This window comes from Triturus cristatus, chromosome 4_2, assembly GCF_964204655.1.
Source record: "Triturus cristatus chromosome 4_2, aTriCri1.1, whole genome shotgun sequence".
Classification (NCBI taxonomy): domain Eukaryota; kingdom Metazoa; phylum Chordata; class Amphibia; order Caudata; family Salamandridae; genus Triturus; species Triturus cristatus.
The window spans coordinates 593,753,276-593,781,067 of NC_140586.1; the positions used below are offsets into that span (position 1 = coordinate 593,753,276).

Sequence of the window (27,792 nt, forward strand, 5' to 3'; positions counted from 1 at the left end):
CACTCCCACAACAACCATAAGTTGTCAACTACAAAACATTGCCCACAAAGGTGACACACCAAGGTCACCAACAACCTCAAAAAAAAGGGTTAGGCAAGAGAAGCTCCGCAACAAAGAGCCTTCTCAAACACACCCGAAAGTGAGAGATGCACATACACTCACTACAACGACCAGGTGATAAAACAGAGTAAAATCGTGAAAAAGTCAACTCACACACACTCAGTAGGAGACTTAACAGAGTCTCCCACAACCACACAGAGTGATAACCAAGAGTGACTTAAAAATAAAAGACATCACACACACTGCGCCAAGATCCACCCCTTCCCTGAAGTTTAAAACCTGTTGAGATAACCCCAGAGTGAATTCAGGAAGCACAGTTATACAAAGACCAACATTTGCAAGAAGACAAACTTTTAAACCCAACCATTATGCTAGGAATACAGAGCAGGTCAAAGTCATGAAGGTGTGAGAGTTCCCAGGAAAATCACACCCAGCACCTGCATTGAAGCGGTTACCAAACAAAAAGAAGACAATGTATGTTGTCGCAACACCGAGGATGGTGATCAAATGCCGCAGTGGAAACAAACTTGAAACATACTGGAGGCTTGAATGTCCCATCCAACCGTTCGCACCAAAGTTCCACGTTGCTTCCACAGACCTCTTAGATGAACAAAAATGTCGCTACCAGAACTCCTCACAGGGGCACAAAGACGCGCAAGCCTTAAGCGATCACTCCAAATGCTGAGGAAAGACATCCGACACTCTCCAGGTCCAGCCTTACCGCAATCAAGATGGCGGCACGCTGACAGCACGTACACCGAGAGCGTACTGGGTGGCTCAAGGCACGCGCGTGCAACAGAGCGTGGAAGCTCTGTAACACTGCGTGAGCCGAATGCAGGACTCGCGCTAGAAACAACTGACAAGGAGTGGCAGTTACATGTAAGTGACGGTTGCCAACCAAATTTTAAATATTAGAAAGTAAAGCGGTCGAAAGTTGACACAAATGCCCCAAAAGCACCAAAACAATGCACCAATCTATGCAAGTCAGCAGAATGAAGGGAACACATCGGCAGGTGCATCATCCACCCCAACATTCCACACCACACTCACACTGGCTGAGCAGCAGGTACAACAGAATGTTCACAGTCTCCATGAAAGTGAAGTTCCATTGAATGTCAGTTGGAGACTGGAAGCTGCACTGGTAGACGGACATCATTAGTGGTGTGCAATTCATCCAATAATTACTCTGTAAAATCTACTTGCTTTTTAACAGATAACCACACACAACATGTGTTGTTTAACATCTCTTTTCTGTCAGCATAAAGGTTCATGAGGTACAGCAGTTTTAGCAGGTACATCTCAAGTAAACACAGACCATCTAACTAGGTGGGTAAAGTCGCACCCCCAGCCACACATTACAGACGAGCGATGTTGCTGACAGAGTGGAAATGGGACCAGGTAAAATTGATTAAGAATATTTGGTAATACAATGGTTTTAGGATCTTCAGCTCACTATTGACCAAATTCTCAATTGGCATAGAGCCCCCGGCTTCATCTCTGTACAAGGCTGCATTGACATCCTTGGCTTTTTGATCAGTCAAGGGACAATTGTAGAATACGGATACTGGACTTGATTGAAAGAAGTAATGGACTCGCTAGGGAAGACTTAGGCAAAGTCACAAACTGTCAGAGGATTCGAAATTCTTTGGAACCCTTGATTAAGAATGAAGAATCTTAATGAGAAGGCTATCTCTAATCCATCACCTTATTTTTTTTAAGCTCGTCATCACCAGCTGTTCATTTGCACAGTGGTCATTTAATGATGGACCAATATTTTAGCAGTTTTTTAAGACAGTGAGTAACGGCATCGCCAGAGAACACTGGACATCAACAACCATTAACTGTAGTGACATCAGCTCTAACACTTACCAGTATATCTTCAGATCACTGGTGAAGAGGTTAAATAAGCTGGGACTCTGGCTCGGGCTTCAACATCAGTCCCTTTCACTGCCAAAGGGGGCTCTTGCTGAATTACGGAGAAACAATATGACCATTTCCCTCAGGGTTAGACCAAATCGTATTTCAGCAACGTAAGCCAGAGAAGGAGGTGACTGACTCAATCAAGACACGCTTTTATGTCCACAAAGTCCAAGAACAGAGTCTCTTCCTGTTGGGATTTTTGGTTGTGGGCAAAAAGGAACCATACGTGTGCACATCGCTTTCTTGCTTGGACCGGGAGAGGCAACCAAAGCACTACCCTTGTGTGGTGGAAGGCTACTTCCTTCGCCAGGCTTTATGTAGCAGAAGTGCAGTTGTGAGAGCATACTGTGTTTCAAGTACTAACAACCAGTAGAGTAAATATGCCTTTTTACCTATGTCACATGAGTAAAGCCTACTGGTCCACTCGTGTAAAGTACTCCTGATGTGCGCATAACTCACCCTTGGCCTACATTAGGATGAATTTAGTGCCAAACAATGGACCTGTGTCTGCATGTGCATGGTGTGATGTATGGGTACCTGTGAGTGGTGTAAAAAACGGAAGACAGCGTGTGTTTACGTGAGAGAGCTGGGATGTATGTGAAGCGGTGAGTGGTGCAATACCTGGAAGACAGTGCATGTCCACATGAGTGCACTGGGATATATGTGTGCCTATGAAGTAGTAGAGTACATAGAAGCCTGCAGGAGTTGTGTGTGCGCGCACAGATTTGTGCATGGTACAATACATGGAAGCACGTTGGTGAAGTATGTGGAGGTGCAGGAGCTCCCCAGACAGGTTTTTTGGATTGCTGCATTCCTAGAAGCTGGGTGGGAGACACCGAAGGAAGGAAGTGCCAGGGTCTTCTTTGATTCTGAAAGATGCAACTGATCAAAAGAGCCTGGACACTTCTCAGGAAGGAGACAAGGATGGTAAAAGAATTGTAAAAAGAGTAGGGCAGGGAGCCTTTGTAACGTTTTGATAAGCATAACAGTGAGGCTGACATTGAGGTGTGATGCACTAGTCACTGCCATGGTCTGGGATTTTGGGAATATCAAGTTTGGATAAACTCTTGATAGGACAGGCTACTTTCTGGAGAAAAAGATAAGACAGAAGTGGGCACTTTTAAGTGTCAACCCCTATAACACTAACTTCAAAGACTTTAGACACCAAATCACATTTATGTCTAGAAACGGATTATAAAAGGGAGCGCCTGAGATTGCCAACTTTGCTAAACTGAAACTCTTCATCAGTGTGGAGAAGATCAGCACGAGTTCTGCCAGCTGTAACCAGGACTGTGGGACTGCCAGCCTTGACAAGCCTTGGGCTGCGCGACCAGTGCTACTACTGACAGTCGAGTGCTGAAGGGGTACTTGGCCCAGATTTTCAGAGTCCATAGTAGGCCAGGCCCGGGATATCAGGAGTAAGAGGCCTTAACCACCACGTTTGGGCCAAGTAGCTTCTATTTGTCCCTTGTCCCCTCTGAACAGGGTTTTGACAATTGGCAGCAAGCTGTGGAACACCTAATAACTAGGAGGCCAAGGTACAGCATTGGTCATATCCAATTTACGCCAGTAACACAATAAGCCTATTTTTTATGCAAAAAGTCCACACACAAATAATGGAAAACACAGATTTGAAAATAGACTGCAACACCACGTCTATATGGCAGATGAAGGATCTATGTAGGGACAGAAAATGGAGGGTTCATAGAAATAGGGGCAGAAGTACTTGCCGATTTCATTAGGGACATGTTTGATACTCAGGGTGAAAGAAAAGGAGGCTGTGGTAGTCACGGAGGAGATAACCATGTTAGGAACCCAGGAGGCGAGTGCTCTGCAGTCATGCTCTTGGGTCCACTATGCACAGATTTATCCCAGATACATGCCGGTTGTGAATCCTAACGTAATTTCCGGATTTTCACAGATGCACTCCCCCCTTTAGTTTCTACAATGCCTCAGGTGTGTACACCACCGCAAATTTCTAGTGGATCACTGTCTCCAATTCCAAGAGTAAATCCCTTGAGCGAGTGAAGTCTAGTAGAGACCCTGAACTTACAGTTGGTTATCCAGAAAGCTAACGCTCAGCAAAAGGAGACCAGAGAGTTTGAGCAGGAAAAGCTGAAGATAGCTCACCAGGAACAAGAGAAGAGGAGGTGGGAAAAACACTAGAAAAGGGGCCTTGGAAAAGAAGCAGAGAGGAAGGAGAGGGAAAAGGAAAGAGAAAGAGCTGGAGAGGGAAAAATAGCCATTGAAAGAAGAAGAAAAGAAAAAAAAAAAAAAAAAAAAAAAAGCTTAGGATGGCAGCCAGGACACTCCTTCTGAGACAAGTTACTCTGCCAGTGTTGGACCTAAAGACCTTTGGTAGCTTGGCTCAGGTGATAAGGCTTCATCCCGGAGTATTATGTCGTGCTTGCATTCCACTCAGCTCAGCACTCCAGCGTACCACCACTAAAAACGACACTACACCAAGGAATTTAGAGAAATTAGAAAAGCTTTATCTTCTCTTCTATCATTCTTTTCCTTTCCTTTCAAATGGCCCTAATTAGCTTTTATTCGCTTCACATTAGGGTCTAAACATTTCTTCGTGACCAGATTGGCATTGCATAGACATTTTAAATCTGTTACGAAATCAAGCACGCCACCTGATGATCAATCACAGTACTGCCAATTCAATAGTGCTTTGGACAGAGACATTAAATATAGCACTACCTATAGCGATTTCATAGCGCCTTAAATAGAGGGTCTAAACATAGCACTTCACATAGCGACATTAAATATAGCGTTTCTCTTAGCGATCACACAGTACTTTGAGTAGAGTCATTAAATATAGCGCTTCACTCATGCTTTTTATCAAGGGGACCAAGCGCTGAGCATTGAACTGGCTACCTCCGTAGGGGACTCATGTTGACTGGGGAGGCAGTTATTTCCATTCTAGGGGCCAACATTTAGTATTATACTGGCACGAATTCACTGGGCCATGGTTCGGCCGCTTCCCCACTCCGGGGTAGTTGCAGGGCCAAGCAGGCCCGACGATCGGATTCCCCGGGGGAGGGGCGTGCACTGGGCTTCTCCCAGGCCTCCTGCCCTCCTCCCCAGGGTTTACCTCAGACTTCGGCCTCACCGGCCCTTGCGAAGATCCTCCGTCAGCCGTGCAGGTTTCCCGGCGATGTCCGGGTCGGACACACCTCTCGAGGCTCCGCACTGACGACACACCACAGCCAGGGCGCACCCGCAGCCGCCAATGACAGTGCGGCCTGCGGGGGCGCGGCCCAGTCAGCGACAGGTGAAGCGGCGGGGGCGGCGCTTGACAGTCCGCCCCCGTCAAATGACAGGAGACACCGGCTTCAGGCCTACGCGGCCTCGATTAGTCTGCTCGGCCTAACAAGGCCCTCCCTGAACTCTAGCGGCCTCCTCAGCCCTGGGGACCACGCAAACTCAGCTGTGAAGTCAGCGACAGGGCCCCGGGCTTCTCCGCGGGCCCCAGCAATAGCAGGGACAATCTTTCTGGCCCCCAGGCCACAGTGGTGAGTTCTTTAAGGATCTCCTCAATGGGGGGTGTAGAAATTCAGGCCAGGCCCACAGTTTGAGGGGTGGTGAATTGTTTGACACCCAGCGCCCCCTACTCTCACAGGGTCGCCTCAGCTAAGCAAAGTCAGGGAAATGGTGGAAAAGGTCGGTGAAGGTCACTCTCTCACTCAGTTCCCTTCAGGGGTCCTGACTAGGCGGGAAACACAGACGGTTAACGTGATCCCAGAGTTAGAGGTTGAAGGCAAGGCTAGGTCACGAGGTAGGGGGTAGTATCAACTGTGGGGGGAGAAACAGCAGGCCCTAAGAACAGTCAGTTCTCCCCCCCCCTCCAGCGCACCTACCTCTCCACTCAGGTGCCTTGCTCCTGACCACCTCACTTCACACCTTCCACCCCACCTAAAATGACCGCCGCAACTCACCTCTATATATAGCCTGGGCCCTGACTATCCAGAGTGGTCCAGAAAGTTCTGGAACTCCTCATGCCAGCCTATGGCCCAGGTTCTGAGGTGACAGTTTTAGGCCACCATTTTGTGGAAGAGCTCTCTACCTCCCTCCATTTTAGGGAAGCACCTTGCGCCACACCATCAATTAGTGATAATGGGGCGCCCAGAGCCTTTAAGTCAACACCAAAAAAACTAGTGGACAGAAAAATTAGAGGGTAAAGGAAGAAAAAATGAGGAGGGGACAGCCAGAGGACTGGCAGGTCTAACAGCCAGGTTGTGGCCAAGGTTACAAAAAATATTGTGCGAGTGTATGTGGAAGATCAGGACATCTTGGCATGGTTTAGGAGCTTTGAGATCGCTCGTAGGGTGCAGGCCTTGAATGAGGTTTCTAAGGCACCTGCCTTAATGGACATTTGCCATTGGAAGGGAAAACGCCATTGGAAAGATGCCTGTGGCAGACCAGATGGTCTATGAGTGAAGAAAGGTAGCTCATACTTTGAGAAAATGTTTAGTGTACTAAATCAAAATCTTTTTTTTTTTAAACTCACATATTTGAATGTCCTAGTTATTATGTGTCCCACAGCTTGCTGCCAATTGTCAAAACCCCGTTCAGAGAGGCCAAGGGGCAAATAGGAGCTACTTGACCCTATCGTGGTGGTTGACGCCTTTTATGAGGTGTCTAATGCACCTGCCTTAATGGGGCATTTGCCATTGGAAGGATGCCTGTGGCAGACCAGATTGTCTATGAGTGAAGGAAGGTAGCTCATTCTTGGAGCAAACGTTTAGTGTACTAAATCAAACAGAAATGCTGAACTCAAATATTTGAATGTGCACACAAATGTGATAATGAAGAAAAAGGTGACTCAGTGAAATAAAATATTTGCCTACGATCACACGCTTTGAGACCATTTTATGGGTTAAGTACATTAGAGTTAGGTCAAGTAGAATATTCAGGTTACTAGACCTGCAGGTCTAGTAAAAATTTTATATTTTTTTTCTAGGCCTGTGGAGTACTAAATTGACTGAGTTGAGACAGAGTTCAAGGGCAAGGTGGCCATGGCAAATGTTGGGGCAAGGGATAAGCAACGGGCTGGTTGTCTCTTGGGCAATGATCTGATCGCCCCTGGCTTGGTGCCACGATCAGAAGCCTGTGTGGCTTGAGGCATGTCAATTCTCTAGAAGACTGGGAACAATCCCGAAATGCAGGGACCGGAACAAGGAAGTTTGCAGTAATGGGCAGACTCCAGGAAAGCACTAGACGTGGAGGTCATCGCTTTTGCATCAGAGGAAGGGGATCATGAGGCTCCTGAAGCAAACCAGGTGCTGTAGTATGGTCAGTTTCCAGAACAGCAGAGCATGTTAGCTGCCGAGGAGCCTACCCCGGATGATTTCCGCAAAGCACAGGAAGAGTGACTTAAGCTTGCGGGATTTCAGAAGGAAGCCTAGGAATAGGTCAGCAACAGAGTGGTTGAGAAGAACTATATAGGCTGGGAGGATGGCCTGTTGTACAGTGAGCCAGAAAAACTTGAGTCAGGATCCTGCAAGAGGATAGTGGTTCCACTGGTGCACAGGAATTTCCTGCTGTCACTGGCCCTTGAGGAACCCTTGGCAGGATGCCTGGGAATTATAAAAACACAGGAATGGCCCTCTTTTCTACAGGAATGGTTCTCGTTTCTACTGGCCAGGGATGCACAGAGATGCTGAGCGGTTCAGACAAACCTCCCCTGCTTGCCAAGTGTGTGGTATGTCAGGAGGGAGGACAAAGCGTATTGTTAGTGCCTTTACCAGGTGTAGGTGTTCCAGCAGTGGGAATAGACATAGTTGGTACATTTGATCCCCTCTCACAGTCAGGCAACAAGTGTAACTTAGTTGAGGTACATTATGTCACCAAACATCCTGAGGCTGAACCTCTGAGAAGCATGACAGGTTAGAGCGAGAGCTCTCCTGGGGATCTTTTCTAGGGCTGGATTTCCAAGGACTACAATGTCAGACCAAGGAGCCAATTAAATCTCGTCTTATGTGATAGAAGGCACTGTTTTCATGGCCAACTTCATTGCTTAGGCACGATTTAGCATGTGGTCTAGATGGGATGCTTGTGCTGAGAGGCATAGATCAAAGTTTTCACACTAACCGTCAAGTACCAAGTCTCAGTAAGATGGGAGTTACCAGGCTTACTGAGCAATCAAGATTTGAAGTAATGTGGTAAACCCACAGGCCTAGATAGCCTTCCCCGAGGACTCTTGCTGCTCAAACACACAAAATCTTCAGGTTAAAATGTGGCCCAGAATGAAACATTACTTGGGAAATCTGATGCGGTAAAACCAGTTCTTGTATCGATTCTCCTTTTCAAAATGGATCATCTGTCTCCAACTTGTAACGGTTAATTTTTTTCCAATTCCCAGGGTATTACAATACCAGCAGGTTAATGGTAACACCAGTAGTACAAATTTACAGTCTCAATAAAAGTTTACTAATACCGAGGGCCTTAGAATGAAACTAGATGCGGTCAAAACTAGTAAAAATCATTTCCAAAGCATGGTTTCATATGTGAAAGAACACATTTCCAGTTGCCAGCAAAAAACTTTGCCTAGGTAAGTACAAACCTCCGCTTTTTCCTCTAAATCTCCTATCACACTTTTACAGCTTTAAAGATTATTTCTGAAACCATTTATTCCTGCATCCCAACTTTATTCGAAGCATTCCTTTAAAACTTGAGTGGGTGGTTTCTTTATTTCAAGTTTGGCTTTCATCAACCTCTCAATTTTCACCTTTTACTTTTTGGTTATTATATACTGTTTGAATACTCATTTCTGCAGACATTAATCTTTTTCTCTCAACTGCTGTTGACATGCTTTGAACATACCTCGTAACCACGCCACCTTATGCAGGAATAGCCTTTCGTTTAACTCGACTACATAAGCCAAGGACACCTCAAGACGCCGTAGTTACCCTCTTAGATGGATAAGAAGAGCAGGAGTCATGGCCTGACATCATCATCCAACACAAGGACGAATCACCTAACAGATAGAGTTATGGGTTCTCACCAGGTAGAGAATGTTACTGTTAGCGGAATGTTACTGTATCCTGTCTAGCCTGAGTCACCTAACAGAGCAAATCACAAGGTATTTGATAAGTGCCATGTGATAGTGCTCTATAGTGTAATAAACTTAACTTAGTCTTAAGAAAAAAACGTAGTCAGATTTTGAGTCACAAAGCTCCCTCTACTCTTGCGTTCCAGTAAGTCAGTAAGGCCAGATCTATGAGCAAATACAAAAGAAACAAAGAGCTGAATATCTGAGATCACCTAGAAAGTAAGGAATATGATAATACTTCTGTGTTGTGATCCACTGTCTAGGAGTTACCAGACGAATCATTCTGATCCCGAAAGACCTGCTGGGTAATAAGAGGTCCAAGCATTCAAAACCGCCATTGCAGAGCAGCATCTTTTAGTACAGCTTTAGCAGACACCAGAGGACTATAAAACATCAGGCCACTCAAGGGCTCGCATTTACTACACGCAGATAAGCTACATAGAAGGCAGAAGAACAGAATGGGTGGCAACTAGGACTTTGTTCAGGACACAGTTCTAGGTAAACGTTCACGAGAAGGCAGGTATGGTGGCTCTTGTCGAGATAATCCTGTACTTATTCAGCTTACGATAAATCACTGAATGTAGATGCCTTGTGCAGAGAAACTTAAGTTGTACAGATCACTTTGGCGTCAAAACCAACTTGGGACAGAATGTCTTTCTATCCGCCATCGACAGACTGCACAGTTTTGACATTAAATGAACAACAACCACCATGCCAGCTAGCAACTGTAGATTAATGCCCAAATGCAAAAGCTCATTTAATGAAAGCCCGTTTTGTATGATGTCTTTTATGATATGATCCGAAAGCTGCAATTACATGCAAGCATGTTTATATAAAGAGATTCTCCATTAACCTCGCCTCAAAAAATCTCAACAGGATGCAACAGGTTCAGAACCAGGTGGCCAAATTGTGTCACAACGTAGAAAGCTAGAGCACACACACCTTAAACTGAAAAGAGTCCACTAGCTACCGGCGGAGTCTGGGATAAAATGTAAGGACTACTGCAAAATGCTCAACATCTTCTATAACAAGGACACTGCGTAAAGGCAGAAGGTGCATCCATGACCAACATCTAATGCTGAGAAACTGCCCTGAAAGAAGTACACACATCAAAAGGAAGAGAACAGGTCACTAGCAGACTATGCTTGAAGCACTCAATCAAATTTTAAAAGCTCAACCAAACCACTTGCTCTTATAGGTAGGTGAGCTACACCAAATATCTTGCACTGACTTGGTACAGTCTTCAGTTTAATTTAGTTGTGTACGGATTTAAAAAAAACAAGCATTGGCATAGTCAATAGGTCTCGCCTTTGGGACCTTATAAGTGTTTAGTTATCCAGCACAATATCCTTGGTGCAACAACATCAAGTGTTGCATGGCTAAACACGTATAAGGTACCAAAGGCGAGACCTATTGGCTATGTCAATGCTTGTTTCAAGTGAGTGGCTCGTGCAGGTATGCCAGTGTGAGGTAGAGATGCTACAAGTGCTTTTACAGGAGCCCCTGTGACATTGCGGCTCTTCAAAATGTATCTTGTGTCTGGTGTAATACTTCTAGCCCCTATTCGTCTTCTCGCACCCAATGCATCCTTAAAAGTCCCATGTACAGGCGGAGTTGACACTCCTATTACCCCTGCCCTCCAGTGACACTTTACCTGTCACGGGTGGTGGTGGAGGAGGACGTGGACATGGTGGTGGTGGGCGAAGTGATGGCGGTGAAGGTGGCGGTGAATGTGGCGGTGGACGCGGCGGTGGTTGGCACGGTGATGGTGGACGCGGTGATGGTGGAGGACATGGTGGACGTGGTAGTGGTGGTTTAATGACTGAATGACTAATGCTGAAACTCAAACAAGCAGCAGCTGTTTATAAGCACACTCGTGCTTGTGGTGGCATTCGCCTTGAGGGAGGGAGCAGAGGCCAATTAGGACACGCGCCACTGCTCGCTCCCCGCAAGGTGGATGCCACCACAAGCACGAGTGTGCTTGAAAAGGAGCAGACCCATGGCTAAAGGCCCTCCTAGAGCAGGGCATTCGCGCTGCCTAGGCGAGACCTAAAAAAGCAACAACAACAAAAAATGCACAGTAGCCAGCTAATTGAAGGATTATGCTGTAACATAGCACTGGCATAAAAACATCACTTGTATATGTTTCCTCTCCCCCTTGAAATAAACGAAGATTAAGAAAGTAGAAATATGTCTAATAGACTCTAGTCAAAGTGAACTTCTCAGATTTGTCCCTTTCAAAATAAGTGCCAGGCCACTTGTGACTTTATTGTTGTATTAATACAACTTTCTGAATCCTTTGAAGTGCGGAGTTTCTTCATAAATTGCTTTATTTCTTTAGGTCAAGCCCCAGCCATTCATATTAACAAAGTAGAGTGCTCTCTTTTACTTTTATTTAAGCAAAAAATCTGATTTTTTTAAATACATGGTATGTGCTGGATTTCTTTTGCGCTAACTATGAAGCTCTACATTTCATTTTGTATTCTTCTGCCCCTTTTTGAAGAAATTGCATTCGATTTAGCCATCATAGTTCCAGAAAGACTTTTCACAAAGTGCTTGGTAGATGTACCACATAGTCAAGGTCATTGATCAGTGTGTAGTAATGTTGAGTTTGAAAAACAACTATACACTAACAATTTGCTGTTCCTGTACAACTCTAGAGATAACCCCTGTGGCTGAACTGCAAACTCCGATCATAAAACCTGGGCTCAAAGAAGCATGTTATCTAGTCACCCAGTCTGATCAGGGGGAAATGGATTTAGCCCACTGCATTTCACCTTCCGTAACTGCAAAATCTGCACGCATGTAGAAGCGCTACAATTTAGAGTGAGCCTTAAATACACGAAACATAATTTGTGTGCAGCTTAATAGACTGAAATATTGTAATATTATTGACAAATTGTGCAAACTAAAAATGTTTGCCCCTTGGCTTACTTGTGACGAAGGGCATTTTGTTACAAAAATAAAAAAACAAAAGATAACCTAAGTAATGCTTGTAAAATGATAACTTTGAATAAAAGTTACTTATTGCAGAAATCTATGGCAATATTAAAATGAAACAAATGTCAAACATGCTCAACTGTTCTTGAACTTTAAAGAACTCTGACATTTTTTTTTTTTTTGCACGACTCACGTCTACATGTACCCTTACTTATGATGCATGGCCAATTTGTAATCCACGTTAGCTAGTGCCCCAAACATGAGAATCATACAAACCAGAGTCACCTGTAGACTGTCTCACTTAAGTTACCACCACGCTAAAGTACGAAAAGTAAAACGAAATCAACCTAGTAAGCCTTTAAAATCACCCACCAAAGGGCCAGTAAGTCAACGTGCAAAGGAAACAGTCATGTAATGGGACTTCTGGTACTACATCAAATTTATCAAATCAGTTTAGCACAAAAAAAGAAGGTTCTTGTTCCTTATCACGTAAGCAACATGAAAACGTAATTTCGAGAAAAACACCAGACGGTGTGTAACAGTACAGCATGTACCATGAAATGATCAATAAAACACGTGGTAGACTGAAACACCCGATGGAATACAACGTTAGCTGCCATCGTAGCTGTTTAATGGTCCAGTGACATCGGTGTCACCTTCAGTAAGTCATGGCTTGGTTTTTAGCAAAGAGCAAATTCAATATTACATACAAGATGCCACGCTATAGAATAGGCAACAGTCAGTTGGCTAAAAATCCAGAAATTACTGAAGGTGTTAACATATTATGTTAGAACACTTCGAAGTTGCCAGCTGTGAAGAGTTTGACCAGTGACCAAACTTACATCGTTGAACTCCATTGCTTGGCATGCATCCCTTCTCTCCAGCTTTTTAGGTCTCGCCTGGCGAAAAGCAGCGCATGCGCTGCCCTCGTCAGAGAGACCTTTTGGAATCGATTTTCTGCCATGGGCGCATGCACGCGCCTGCATGGACAAGGATGGCTGCTCTGGCCTTCTGTCCATAGCAGACAGCATGTGCGGGTCCGTGATACAGTGGACAGTCCCACGCCATTTTGTTCTCATAGCTCGGGTCTTCCCATCGCACAGGCTCGCGCGCATGGCGGCTTGCTTTTAAATAGCGTGGCCTTCACTTTCGCGCAGCCATGCTTTTTTTTTTGTTTCCAGTACAATAGAAAAGGTTTGTTTTGGTTTCAGAAATCATTTGGAAACACTTGTTGTCTTTAAACATTTAATTCCGGATGTGTTTTGCCAAATCACAGCAGGGTTCTCAATCTATGCCAGCTCAGCAGCAGTGCCAGGAGCTGTTCTCTTACTGGGGAAGCTGTAGTGATCAAGTTAAAACAGCAGGGACGCAAAGATGCATGATGGTTTACAGAATCATGCAGTGGCTGCGGCTGGGCTTTATTACTAGTGGACCCTAATTATGTTTGGAAATACTACATCTAGGCTTTTATTACACACGTTGCTGGAGCGCGGTCCGTGAACTTTAGCAGACGCACTCCGTTTATGCGTGTGTTTTCCGAAGAAAAGCTGTGGGCTGCCACATGGCAATCAGGGAAGTTGGGCTTGTGTTACCAGTGTATAATGCCTGCCGAGATCTTGTTTTTTTCTCCTCTCCACAAACTTCCGTCAAAGCAGGTGACATGAGCGTGTGAAAAATGCGTGTGTGCAGCGGAGGGGATGGCAGTGTGCGCCGGGCTCTGCTGCTGAAGCTGCACAAGAGGCGGAAGCGTGAGGGCGCCGGGGGCTTCCTGCTGCTGGAGCCGGGGCACGGGGGCTGAGCGCATGGCTGCGACCTGGACCACAAGCTGCCGCCCGGGGCTCTGCCTGCTGCTACTCTGGGCCCGGGACATAGGACAGGAGCTGGCCTGCTGCTACCGTCCACAGCTACCGCTAAGTGCAGGACACCGTGACCTCCGCGGGTCACCAGCAGGCCCAGTCTGCCGCCCCCACCTCCGCACCCCTGTACCACTGACCCCCGGCCGCCCCTGTGTGGTGCCCCGTGTTGACACAGCCATACATTCACTGTGTATCAGCCTCAGAGAACCACTGCATCATACATTCACTGCATCAGCCTTGGGTTACCCCTGCATGGCTCATCTGAACTCGGCAGTGCCAGCGGCCCCTGTGTCTGCGTGGGCTGCCACAGAGGAGAGTGCCCAAGTTGGTATTTGGAGGCACCAGGCGCCCCGCTCTCCTGCTGCTCCTTTTATGGGGTCACCCGGGGTCTCAGCCCAGAGAGTGGGTCCATGTTTGAATGATTTATAGGGACTGGGTGAGGGTGGGAAGGGGTTGCCTATCCCCCTCCAATCCGCACACTTCATTCTGGCTCTCTTCGCTGCATCTTAGTGTGTGCGTGTTTACATGTGTGCGCGCGTTAGTGTATGCACGTGGGCATGTCTGATTGTGTATCTGGATCTGTATTTGTGTGTGCGCATGTGTGGGTCTATGTATGTTTGTCTGATGGCGTGTGTCTGGAGCTGCGAGTGTATCTGCGTGTCTGGATCTCCGAATCTGTGTGTGTATATGCGTGTGTGATTGTATATGGGTGCCGTGTGCATCAGTGTGTTGGATGGTGTGTCTGGATTTATAAGTTTGTATGTATGTGAATCTGTGAGTCTATGTGTATTTGCGCCTGCATACGCATCTATGCTTGTGTTTGCCCGTGGTTAAGTGTGTAAGTCTTTGAGTACGAGTTTATGTGTACGTTTTGACATGTGCATAAGTACTTGTGTATTTCTTGGTGTATAAATGTGTACAAATAAGTACATATGGAGTTGTTTGTATATAGGATGTGTCTGTAAGTTGGTAGGTGGTGTGTTTTTGCGAGTGCATGTATGTGTATGCGTCACTGTGCCAATGTAGACGTGCGAATACGACAAGCTTTTCGATGTGAGGCCTTTCCGTGTAGTTGTATTTTTGCATCCAGAAGCACTGGAGGACTGCTCAAGGAGGGTGATTTGTGCAAGATTTATATCCTCAAAGAAGCTGTGGATTTTGGTCTTTCCTGAACCAAATCCATTACTTCAGAGGCTTTTTTAAATTGGCTGATCTTTCATCTGGTGTTGTGGACAACATGAGACGAATAGGGCATCAGCCATGGCAACCAGCTTGAATGAAGCCTTAGACAATTGCTGGTTGGTTTCTTTTTAGTACATGTTTTTTTTTTTAAGAAGAGCTGTATTAAGGAAGAAATTTCATTGATTATTCTTCAGAGCTTTTGTTGCGTCTCCCTATAACTAAGAAGCTTATGAAATTGTATAGATGATTTTGCCCACCCCCTACCTACATTTTGATGATGCACCTCGTAAATTTTAAGACTGCTCAGGGCAATTTGTAATGGTATATTTTGCCATCACATAGATTCCTGTGGACAGATGTCAAAACATTTTTTTAAAATTCTATACATTATTTGAAATCTACACATGACATATTTCCGATGGTTGCTATATTCATGTGACTTGTCCTTTTGGCATAGGCTTATTGTGCACAAAAGTTGTAAAAGTGCAAACAACATGACACGACTGTCATGTATTTATTTACCTTTCCAAGATGGCAGATGGACGCCTATCTAAGAGTGCTGAATAAAAATGTATACAATGTGTGCAGAAGGCTGTGGCCTGGCAGCAAATTGCAGCTTTCACACCTCCCAAAGAAGAAAAAATTAAAACAAATTAGAGGGGGGTGGAGGAGCAATGGTGGATCGGGTGGGTAGAGGATGTAAATGCCACTGATCAATGTGAGCAGTAGGTGTTTGGCCAGGCAAGGAAGAGCGAGGGTTAAAAACATCTGGCGTGAGGAGCAACTCAGACAGTGGGAGGGTGCATTCAAAGGTGGAAGCAGTACATAAGTGAGAGAGCAACAATATACCTTAGTCTCATGGACTGCTAGAAGAACAAGCATTGAAAATGCAATTGGTCTCGCCTTTGATTAAGTTAAAGCTATCTGCTTTGCTAATGGTATTGTATGGCAAAGCAAATGGCTTTAACTTAATCAAAGGCGAGACCTATTGCATTTTTAATGCTTGTTGTACTTTTCTGATGGCTCCAGGCAAGATACTTACCCTCCAGACTCAACAGACAATCAAAATAAAAGACAAAGATACACCATGCCCGCAACCAGGCCAAGAGATCAATCCTTATGAGAGTTCTAGTTCTTAAATTTCCCAAAAAAGCATGAGTTCCAAAGAAAACTTGTGTGATGATATCAGAAAAACAGGGAGAGAGCAGGCAGCAACTGCTTTATTTAAGGTATGTTGCATCCTGCCTTAAGCATAAGTAATACAAATTAATAAGCCCATTCAATGCACGCTACAAACTTTAATTTGCCACCTATTAAAAGTAGAAATATTTCAATGTTGGTCAATATGAAGGCAGCTATCAAACAATATCCAACTCAGTGATACTTATTTGTTTTTAATTGACATAAGTATTAGAGTTTGAGACAGTTGTGCAATAATCAAGTCTTATATAGTTGTTTACATTAGGTTACCGGCAAAGCCCGTTTATATATTTACAGAACCAGAAACGTGCCTTCCAGATACAATTATCAAATCTGCCTAAACAAACCAGTAGGTCTTTGTTCTGCAGCACGCGCAATCCCGTCAGTGAGTTCAGGGTGATTCAGATCTACCATCTGAACCCAATTGACTACAGTAAGTGAACCAACGACTTGCAAATATCATACCAAGTTGCTCAACATCTATAGCGTTGCAGCAGGTGTCCTAACATCCAGAGCTATTTTACTAGCAAATACACACTTCCAGCCTAGATGCTGCAACCATAGTTAGGTGCTTACAGCTCCTCGTGCCCCCTGCGAGAGTTCTCCCGTCCAGCTTGCCACATTCTGCTACTTTCTGCAGCCTGTCTACCTGCTGCCATACTTTTGTGCCTCCTATGCTTGCTTATTGCTTTGTTTTGCCTTTTCAGCTCATTTTTCTGCCCTCCATATTGCCTTTTCTGCTAGTTTTTCTGCCCGGTTTTGTCTTTCCTGCTCGTTTTTCTGCCCAGTTTGTCTTTGCTGTTTGTTTTTCTGCCTTCCCTCTTCCAGCCATTTCCATCCTCCTGCCACCCAGCACCACCCCCTCACCCCCAGGACCAACTTAATGGAGGCCACAGCATGACCCCAATGACCAGGTCCTCGTGCAAACTCCCCCTTTGACAGCTCTCCTGCCCAGCTTGCCAAAGGTCTGCTATCTCCCACTACTGGCCTACCTGCTGCCCTGTTTGTGCCTCCCCTGCTGGTCTCTTGCTCTGTTTTGCCTTTTCTCCCAGTTTTTTCTGCCCTCTGTTTTGCCTCGTTTCTGTCCTCCGTTTAGCCTTTTCTGCCCTTTGTTTCACCCCCTCTTCTCACTATTCTACTGTTTTGCTTTTTCTGCTAATTCTTCTGCCCTGTTTTGTCTTTCTGCTAGTTTTTCTGCCCCTGGTTTGGCCTTATGCTCATTTTTCTGCCATCTGTTTGGCCCCCTTCTGCTCTGTTTTACCTTTCTGCTTTCCATTTTGCCTTTCTGCTCGGTTTGGTTTTTTTCTGCTCGCTTGTTTTTCTGCCCTCTGTTTTGCCTGTTTTATGCTCGTTGCTTCTCTCTTCCCCCTGTTTCCTCACACTTTTCGACAGAGAGCTTGCACCCCAGTGCTCGATAACCCCAGGGGTGACAACGCCACGCTTTCCAAATGTTGACTGATTGATGTCAATATGGTAAGAAGGCAATCTTAAAATAACAGATTCGAGCCTTTTTATTCTTATCTAAGCGAAGGTGCCAACTCCAGGTCGCTTGACAGGTATGCTGGAGAACAATTCGTTTCATAAAGTTTTACATGGTTGTTCTCAAAGCAAACAAGAAACGTCTTGTTGACAGGAACTCACAGTGTGCAACAGATACATTTGCCTCAAACTAAACTTCTAATCCACTCGTAGCTTTACGTGGCCACGTGTGCGCTATTAAAGACAACATATATTGAACTTGAAGCCAAATTTTCCACACTTTGCTTTAGTAATCTCGAAAACAAATCGATTTAGCAGAAGGAGCTTGATTCTGCGATTAAAACGTTAAAAGCGATGACAGGACAAGGGGGGGATGACGTCGCCGACCTTTGCCCTAGTAACGCACGGGACAGGCCTTGAAGTCTTCGGACACAGAGGTCAAATTAAAGTAGCACAAAGAAACGGAACACTGTATGATAAAGTGCCAAATGCGATAGAAAGAGGCACCCCTTCTCTAAACTCACCCTGCCACTCGCTCTTACTGCCATAGCCGCTGCTCCTGCACTATCCCCTGCAATCCGTTCTCTTCCTTTGCGCCTTGTATAACTAGAGGCTGCCTCTCCCTGGATCGGAGACTCCGCCTTTTTGGTTTTTGACACCGCCCACAAGAGTCAGAGTGGGCGGGCTTGTGCACTGCGCTCTCCTTCCAGCTCCTTCCACTCAAGATGGCAGATTCAGAGAGAACTGCGCTCGTTTTTCGCAAAAACACGCTTTGAGAAGAGAAAAGGTTTTACTATAAATAGAAAATGTAGCATTACAAAAAACCCATTAAAATAATGATTTGTCTTTTTGTACAGTTTTTTAAATAAGAAATACTACATTAATCATAGTACGTGGACTTTTTTTTAAATTTTTAAATGATTATTTACGAGTGCTAAGTGAAAACGGCAGCTGTTATTGAAGAAGTGCAGTTTTAAACTGACATTGTGTTGATCAAATAATGTATCTGTTTCTGTTCTAACATGGCCGCAGATCGCTCGTGTTAAGGGCGGAGCATTCTCTTCTTGTCAACTAAAGGGAAGATGGCGAGCTACTTTTTAGGTCTCGCCTAGCGTTGCAGCGCGCAGCGAGATTTATTGGGGTAAAAGTATTTTTGGGAGAAGGACTTCTGATCCCGCCCATGGTTTCTATTGGGCAAGGTCGATATTTATTTAAAACTCTGTCTTGCCATTGCTCTGCAGGGTTTTTGGTTACCGCCCTGTAGCTTTTCTGTGCACGCCCTTGGGACACCGAGTCTACGGTGTCTCTGAGTTTTATGATTATTCTCTTATCTGATGGGGTGTGTCAAGGGAACATAAAAGAACTTAACCACACTATTTCCCCTTTCTGGACAAAAATCATCAACGCCTCTCTCACCTCAGGCTGTGTCCCAGACTCCCTTCAACTTGGACAAATCACACCCATTCTCAAAAAACCAGTCGCCGACCCTAATGATCTCAACAACCTCAGACCTATCTCCAACCTCCCATTCCTTGCAAAAACATTGGAGAAATGCGTTCTCCACCAACTCAACAAACACATTGATGAGTTCAACCTCCTCGACACCTTTCAATCAGGATTCAGGAAAGGCTGTAGTACGGAAACAGCTATGCTCAACGTCTCTGACGATATTCACAAGGCTTTAGATGAAGGTGATGCCTGCCTACTCATCCTTATTGACCTATCTGCGGCATTCGACACAGTAAATCATCCAGCGCTTCTGGAGACCATGTCGAAGCGCTCCGGCATCAATGGCACAGTACTAAAATGGTTCACCTCCTTCCTTCAACACCACTCGCAACAAATTAGAATCAACTCCTGTCTCTCGAACAAAAGTCACACATGGGGACCCGCAAGGCTCGATCCTCTCCCCGGCCCTCTTCAATCTTTTCATGGAGCCCCTCACAATCATCTTGAAAAAAGCTGGAGTGAATTACCACCTTTACGCTGATGACACCCAAATCTATTTCAAAATCAAGTCTCCCAGCGACATCCAACACCTCAATGCCACTCTAACCGAGATCCAAACTTGGTTCAACGCTAACCACTGAAAACTCAATCCAGATAAAACAGAACGAATCCTATTTTCTCCAAAAAGCAACCATCGTCCAATCCAAGAATGGCTCAAGAATCTGGTCGCCCTAAACTGCCCCATCGTCCTATCCGACTCAGTTAAGTCTCTAGGCATCACCCTTGACAAGAACTTATCTTTGCAGACCCACATCAAAAACTCTGCAAAAAGCGCTCTTTTCTCTTTAAAACACCTCAAGAAATTCAAACCTTTTCTTCCCCATGATGACCTCAAGACAGTAGTCCAATCCCTAGTTCTCTCTAAAATCGACTACGGGAACGCCATCCTAACAGGGACTCCAAAAGCTCACCTAGCCCCTCTAAAGGCAGTGTTGAACATGGCCGCTCGACTCGTATCTGGAGTAAAAAGATTTGATCACATCACTCCAGCTCTCAACTCCCTCAACTGGCTTCCCATGGAAGGGAGGTGTATTTACAAAGTGGCCTCCATCACACACAAAACCCTTCACTCTCCGGCCCCTAACTACCTGAACAACAAACTGGTAAGAGCAGGTCAATCCAGATCGCTGAGAAGCTCCAACTCACTCCTTCTTATTCCTCCGAAACTGAAAAAGAATATCACACATTACCTCCTCGTTAGTCTTCCTCGCCACATGACTAACAAAGTGAGCTTCAGCTCCACACCAGAACCCTCCAAAGCAAAAAAAGTCAGCCTCCCATCCCTTCCCAATATGGCTGACCCAATACACCCATGACCTCTATAAGAGGCGGGCCGGCCCAACCCATCAGCCTGTTTTTTTAGTTCTATGCTGCAGTTTCTCCAGAGCGTCTGATCAGGTAAGTTGGGCTGAGGTCCTGCTCCAGCAGGTCCCGGTGCCCTGGGGGGGAGGCCCTGCTCCAGCGGGCTCACACTCTGGTTCCCCCACCTTCTGGCCTGCGCACTGTCCGGTTGGGTTCACAGCTCTGCTCTAGCGGGCTCTGGGCAGGCTTTTGGGCTACCTGCGCCCCCTCCATTTTTTTGGCTTTATGCCATGCTTTAGCGGGCTCTGTGATTTGGGCCCTGCTGTCTCCTTTGGGGCAGCTGGCGGGGTGTGCTTCCGTTTCCCGGGTGGCTGCTCTCACTGCTTCTCCGGTTGGGGAGAGAGTCATTCTGGCCTAGTGGTTAAGGTATTAGACTCTTATTCTGAAGATTAGGTGTTCGACCCTGGTCTTTCAGTGTCACTGGGTGCTCAGTCTAAAGGGTAGGCAATGGTATTTCCTACAAAACGGTCTAAAGTGTGGGCAATGGTATTTCCTTCAGCTAAGGTTGGGAAATATTTTTATGTCTGGCTCTACCTCCCTAGAGTCCTCAGATGCAACCCCTCCTTCTCCTGTTTCAAAAGGGACCTGAAAATCCATCTCCTTAACAAATAATTTCCTGACCAACGTCAACTAACCTAGACTTTAATATCCGAGTTTACTCCTCTCTCTTGACATTCAAGGATAGTTGACGACCGGTTTCTGTTAACCACCTTATCTTCCATGCTGTATTTTTTTTATCCCTGTTTTTGCTTCCTTACTGCCTGCCTACTATGTAATGCGATTTCGGTCTGTTTTTCTTTTTTTCTTTACAGTATGTATGTAAAGCGCTCTAATACCTACGGGTCAAGCTAGCGCTATATAAAACTTTTAAAATAAAATAAAATAAGGGAAGGTTCAGGGAGAGTTTAGCACCGCATCTGCTTCCCAGGCCGTCACGCTGCTTTCATGCCTGCAGCACACGCCTCTCTGATTGGGCCATGGCCTCAGCAGCAGACCCCCAGCCACTCTGGCCGGGCTCTCCTTCCCAGCATCTGCCAGGAGGAGGGGGCGACTCACAACCCTGGTCTATATTCCCGCCAAGACGCATGCAGTGGAAATCCGGGACCGTCATTTTATTTATTTAATTAAGGGCCCTGGGACCGTGAAAAACTGCCTCTACAGCGCGGGGCGTGTAAAACTAATTTGTCACCCCCAAAGTCACCTCCTCTGGCCCGGACTGAGCGCATTATTTAAATAAATCACCCCCGTGGTGCTGTGCGCGGGTGTCTGCACCCTACTGAAGACCGGAGTTAAAAGCTGCCCCGAGATCACCGCTGCCGGCCCGGGAGCCTCGGGAACTCTGTGCTCGTCACCGCTGCGGGCCGGAGTCAAGCGCAACCAAATTGCTCCCCCCGTAATCACTGTCGCCGGCCCTGATAGGGAAATCAATGCTTGTCGCTGCTGCCGGCCCATGTCCGTCGAGGACGGGAGGGGCTGCCTCGCTCCTCACCCATATCGCGTCAGCAAGGATCCAGTGCCCCGGGGCCTGAGGAACCTTGCACCAGTCCAGTGACCGGGTCGCAGGTAACGCTTCATTGCTGTCGCTGCAAGTGGGCAGATTGCGGGCCGTCCGGTTCCCGTGAGCTTACTTTGTGTTGGGGCATTTTAGAGAGCGGCTGGATTGTTGACCTGGGACCTTGTTTCTTGTTCTTGCAGCATAGCAGATCTTTTGCTTTCACTAAAAGCACACTTTTGCTCACATCTCAGCTTGCAAGTTAATTTGCTTGAGAAATAAAAAAAAAACTCGACATCTATTTTATTTTTAAATATCCAGTAACCCGAGATTAGCCGTTTCCCACAAACTGAGAAAATACATTACAAAACACTTCCAGGCAGCGCTCGGCGGATTAGTTCAGTTGGGTTTCTTATTTCACCCCCTCTCTTTCAGCGCTTTTTCGAAGAAAACACGTAGGCGCGGACACCAACGTTCATCATTGGAATGACGCTATTTATGAAGAGCCAACATGCTTACAGGCTACTGACGGCGAGTAGCCCAATCTTCTTTTACCAAGAAATGAGGGGAAATTATATAGCGCACTGAAGTTATTTATACAGCACTTTACAGAACAAATAATGGGACAGGCATGTAAGATACTTCAATTGCAGATATGGCCCACTTTGGAGCTGGGGAACCTGTTTCGAGTCTCGGCAGGCACGCTAAACATCCTGTAATTCGGGGCAAATCACTTAATCTCCCAGTGCCTAACAGAAAACAAAGCGCCGCGCACAGCGAGTAGAAGCCGATCTTGTGGCCACAGACGAGACACACCAACATTTACCGTTAAAAACACGCTGATGCACTTTTTTTATCAAGATTTATACAAATATGACTTTTTCAGGTGGAGGGAAACCCACACGCAAATAATTTAGTAGCGCTTGTGTAAATACTATAATAGGCATTTTTCGAGCGCCTGGAAACAGATTGGGGCGGAGTGTTGAGGACTCATGGACAACATCGTGTCCTCCGCCCCCGTGTCCCACTTACACTGGGTCAACGCGCAGCGCTGTGAAGGGTCTGACCAGTGGCGTAATGCAAAGCGATGGGGCAACCTGCAGAAGGTAATAATAAAAACAAGCATTTGCAATGCAATAGGTCTCGCATTATAAAAGTTTGAGCTATTGGCATTGCTAATAATAATGCAACACCAGTAGCGCAAACATTCAGTAATGCGAGACCTATTGCATTGCAAACGTTTATTGTTTGTTGCTTTTTTATATAGCGCGACTTGACCCAAATGTGTGCATTTATGTTGTATTGAGTTCAGTGCAATTATGTGGTATGTTATTATGTGTGTGGTATTATGCGGAGTATATTTATGTTGCATTAAGTAGAGAGTAATTATGTGACGTTGAATTATGTAGTATTGAGTGGTATGTGGAGTGCATGTATGTTGCATTGAATACAGTAATTATGTGACGTGTAATTATGTGGTACTGAGTGGTATTATGTTGAGTGCAGTTATGTTGCATTGAGTAGAGTGTAAATATGTGGTGTGTAATTCTGTGGTACTGAGTGGTATTTTGTGGAGTGTATTTAGGTTGCATTGAGTAGAGTGTAATTATGTGGCTTGCAATTGTGTGGCACTGAGTGGTATCAGGGCATATTTATGTTGCATTGAGTAGAGTGTAAATATGTGGTATGTAATTATGTGGCACTGAGTGGTATTATGTGGAGTGTATGTTGCATTTAATAGAGTGTAATTATGTGGCGTGTTATTACGTGCCACAGAGTGGAGTGCGAGAGTGAGAGGGATAAAAAGAGAGAGGGAGGGAGAGAAAGAGAGCTAGAGAGAGAAAGAGGGAGAAAGAGAGGGTTAGAAAGAGTGAAAGAGAGAGAAAGAAAGAGAGGGAGAGAGAGAAAGAGAGAGGGAGAGAGGTATGAATAGGGGGAGAGAGGGAGGAGAGATAAAGAGAGAGCGGGAGGTAAAGAGAGAAAGAGGGAGGGAGAGAGAGACAGACAGAGAAAGAGAAATAGAGAGGAGAGAGTGAAAGAGTGAGAGAGCAAGAGAGGGTGGGAGAGACTGAGAAAGAGAGAGAGAGAGAGAAAGAGGAGAGAGATAGAGAGGGGAGGAGAGAAAGAGATAGAGGGAGAGAGAGAAAGAAAGAGGGAGGGAGGGAGAGAGAGAGAGAGAGAGAAAGAGAGAGGAGAGGAGAGATAAAGGGAAAGAGTGAGAAAGAGAGAGAGGGGGAGAGAGAGAGATAGAGAGAGCGGGAGGGATATCGGGGTGATTCCCACTTCCGAAATGAATAAAGTAAGGCCGTGAGAAATGTGGGGCAGAGGGGTCATTATGTCACAATCCTCACACTGTGTTTCAGGTCTCTTGTGCTGTGATATTTAGTCAGAGCTGCAGTTAAAAATGTTATGCTACAACTCCTGCTTTGTAAAATTAGGATAAGAGCAAACTTGGCACCTCGCTGTTGTCCGAAGTATCATCGTTTTGAGTTTAACAAGGGTCAGAAAGTACTTGAGACAAGAGAAGCTGTTTAAATGCAGACAAACATAGATGAGCCACAGCTCCTAACAGCCTTCCAGCAGCCTTTGAGTGCTATGTACCTGGGATCAGACTGGTCGCTCTCGTCTGGCCCAAAGTAATCGACTGCAAACTGAGTGAAATGTTGACATTAATATGGATACACTAACAGACATGTTCCAGTCAGGAAGGCCTTAGAGACGAGTACCTCATTTAAATAAACATGTTCAAATCGGCGAGATTTTAGAGAAGAGTGCGGTTCTTTGTAAATATTACTGGGAACAATTAAACTGCATTTCCTGGGATATTAACGCTACCTTCAGCAAGGCAAAAAGAGACTTTCAAACATGCAAGCATGAAAGGGAAGGATATGCAGAGTGTCGGGCCGTTTGTTACAGTAAGGGGTCACGTTGGGGGAAAGACTGTAACTACTGTGATAATACCAAGCCAAGCCACCCGTGACGCTGGGCCATGGAGAGCCGAAAAACCCACCGCTTTATTACAAGCGTGCTGAGCTAGAAATCCGAGCCGCCAAGGGAGGGGGTGGCAAATGGTGAGACCTTTCACGGCCGCTTTGATGTTCTCAGTGGCCGCGCGGCTCACTGAGAACATCAAAGCGGCCGCGAAAGTGATCAGGCAGGCTGACAAATGGTTCGCGCGCCCGGCGCACATGCACTGTATTTGGAGGCCTGAAAAGCACTAGTCTGCACTTCCAAATCCCCCGTTTACTAAAGCTCTCGCCAGAGCAGCGCTAAAGCGTTGGCTCAGGCGAGACCTAAAAAGGGGCCTCTGTGTCTCAGTTCGGTTCTTTGTAGTCTCTTAGTAGAGGGCCTTGCAGTGAACGCTCCCTGTGAGTTTTCCACGCTGTGTGCTCTGCTTGTCAGCCAGGGCACAAAGCTGCAGGTCGTGTTTTGGGCAGGGCCTGCAATGCGGGCCGCACCTCGGAGTGGGGGAAGGCTGTTTCCAGACTGGACTGTCAGTGTTTGCTGCGTGCGCTGTTTAGAGAGAAGAGCTGTTGCTAGGCAGGGTCAGAGTTCAGGTTTGCGTGCATTGCCGATAAGTTTGCCTGCAATGCCAGTGGAAGGGCACAGCTGTTGGGGTGGGGACCATGGAGGGGGAGAGGGAGGGAGGGCTGAAGGTGGGTACTACAGGAATGTAACTTTGTACAGGGGATATAAAATTTTTTAAAGTGTCAGTTTGAAACCACTGACTTTGCATTTTCAAAAGGCACTTCCTGAGGTTATGTATGACAAGTTCCAGAATAAAGCGTTAGGCTGCAGGATTCGGTGGAGTGCCCTCGCTTTAACCCTCAGGCGTTGGAGTGCGTGACAAAACTACTTCTAGGTTTTATGAATGATTTCACCCTAACTCCGTGTCTTTGACCTAAAGAATGCAGCGTATGGGGCAGAGACAGTGGGTGTCAGATTTATTGTACCTCATTGATAATCACATTTGTTCCCATTGCGATATATAATTATCTGGACTGCTGATGAGCTTTGTGGGGGTCAACAGGGGGTAAAAGACATTGTCATTTACAACGCCATTACTTGATTAATGCTTCACGAAGGGAAAAAAAACAATAACATTTTCAATGCCAATAGCTCAAAATAATAATAATAATAATAAACAGAATTTTATTAAGCGCACAGCTGCCCCCAACGGGGTGTCCCGGCGCTGAAGTACACGGATCAGGGTCAAGAGAGTGCCAGATTAGTCTGAGCGGTGAAATAGCCATGTTTTCAGGGACTTGCGGAACTCAAGATCCGACTGAATCAGGCGAAGGTGAAGGGGAAGATTGTTCCAACATTGAGTGGCGCCCACTTCAAAAGATTTGCCTCCCATTCTAGATTTTAAGAACCGGGGGATGACAAAGAGGTGTTTGTTATTGGACCGTAAGAGTCTAACTTGATGATAGGGACGTAGTCTCCTCCTTAGATAAAGAGGTCCTTTTCCATGATAAGCCCGGAAGGCTAAGGTCAAAACTTTAAATTCTATTCTCTTGGCAATGGGCAACCGGTGAAGCTGTTTTAAGAAGGGAGAGATGTGATGACGCAGCGGGACCCCGCAGATCAGGCATTCAGATCAGATTTTCTGAACAGTCTGAAGTCTACGGAGCAAACCCACTGAAATGCCCAAATATAGTCCATTAGCATAATCCAGATGGGAGGTTATCAGCGCATGTACTACAGTTTTACGGGATGCATTGGGCAGATAGTTAATGAATTTTCTTATGGTTTTAATTTTACCGAAACAGGTGGCTGAAACCATTTGGACCTGCGTAGACGGGGACAAATGCTTGTCCCATCTAACGCCTAAGTTGTTAATTGAGTCCTTAGGTAGGGGTGCAGTGCCTAATTCCGCCGGCCACCACAAAATTGAAGAGAGGGGGGACAGTTGGTTAAAAAATAAGATCACAGTCTTATCCGCGTTGAGTTTTAAAACATTACGGTCCATTCACGTTGCGATATTTCTAAAGCACTCTTTTAGAGGCTCAAAGGAAGAGGCGGACACATCCCGAAAGGTAAACAGCTGGGTGTCATCCGCATAAGATATTATTTTGATCCCACTTTTAGAAATCAATTCTGCCAGAGGGGTCAGGTAAACATTGAAAAGAAGCGGGCTCAGGGCTGAGCCCTTCGGCACACCCCACTTTAAGGGTTTGATAGGTGAAGTGAAAGGGTGGGTCCGGACCTGTTGCTTGCGATCAGATAAAGATGATAACCAGTTAAACACTGTTCCCTGGATACCAATATCCCTGAGTCGATTCAGGAGGATAGCATGAGAGACGGTGTTGAATGCTGCAGATAAATCTAGCAGCACCAACACCGCCTTAGATCCTCCATCTACCGCCCAGCGAATGGAATCAGCCATTTCAATCAGTGCTGTTTCCGTGCTGTAACAGGAGCGGAAACCAGATTGAGAGTCATGAAGAAGATCATTAGTCTCAATGAAACCGGTCAGTTGCTGATATACTAGTTTTTCTAAGACCTTTGCAGGGGCAGGTAAGAGCGAGATAGGTCTGTAGTTGCTAGTAATTACAGGGTCAGCGTTCACCTTTTTTAGGATGGGCAAAAGAAAAGCATGTTTCTAAGTTGTCGGATAGATACCCTGTGTAAATTAAGCGTTCCAAATAAAATTCAGATAGGGGTTGAGGATTTCAGCAAGAGCGCTGTATTGTTTGGCTGGCCAAGGGTCGCCTGGAGATCCTGATTTA

At 45.8% G+C, this 27,792-nt stretch overlaps 1 protein-coding gene across 1 annotated transcript in view; it reads right to left on the minus strand.

Moving 5' to 3' along the window:
* Positions 1-18,346, minus strand: part of ACADM (acyl-CoA dehydrogenase medium chain) — a 450,379-nt gene extending 432,033 nt beyond the window's left edge. Inside the window, exon 1 of the mRNA XM_085602258.1 lies at positions 18,222-18,346. Within this exon, the coding sequence (XP_085458384.1) occupies positions 18,222-18,245 (24 nt within the window). The 5' untranslated portion in view covers positions 18,246-18,346. The remainder of the gene's footprint in view (positions 1-18,221) is intronic.
* Positions 18,347-27,792: the final 9,446 nt, after the last annotated feature.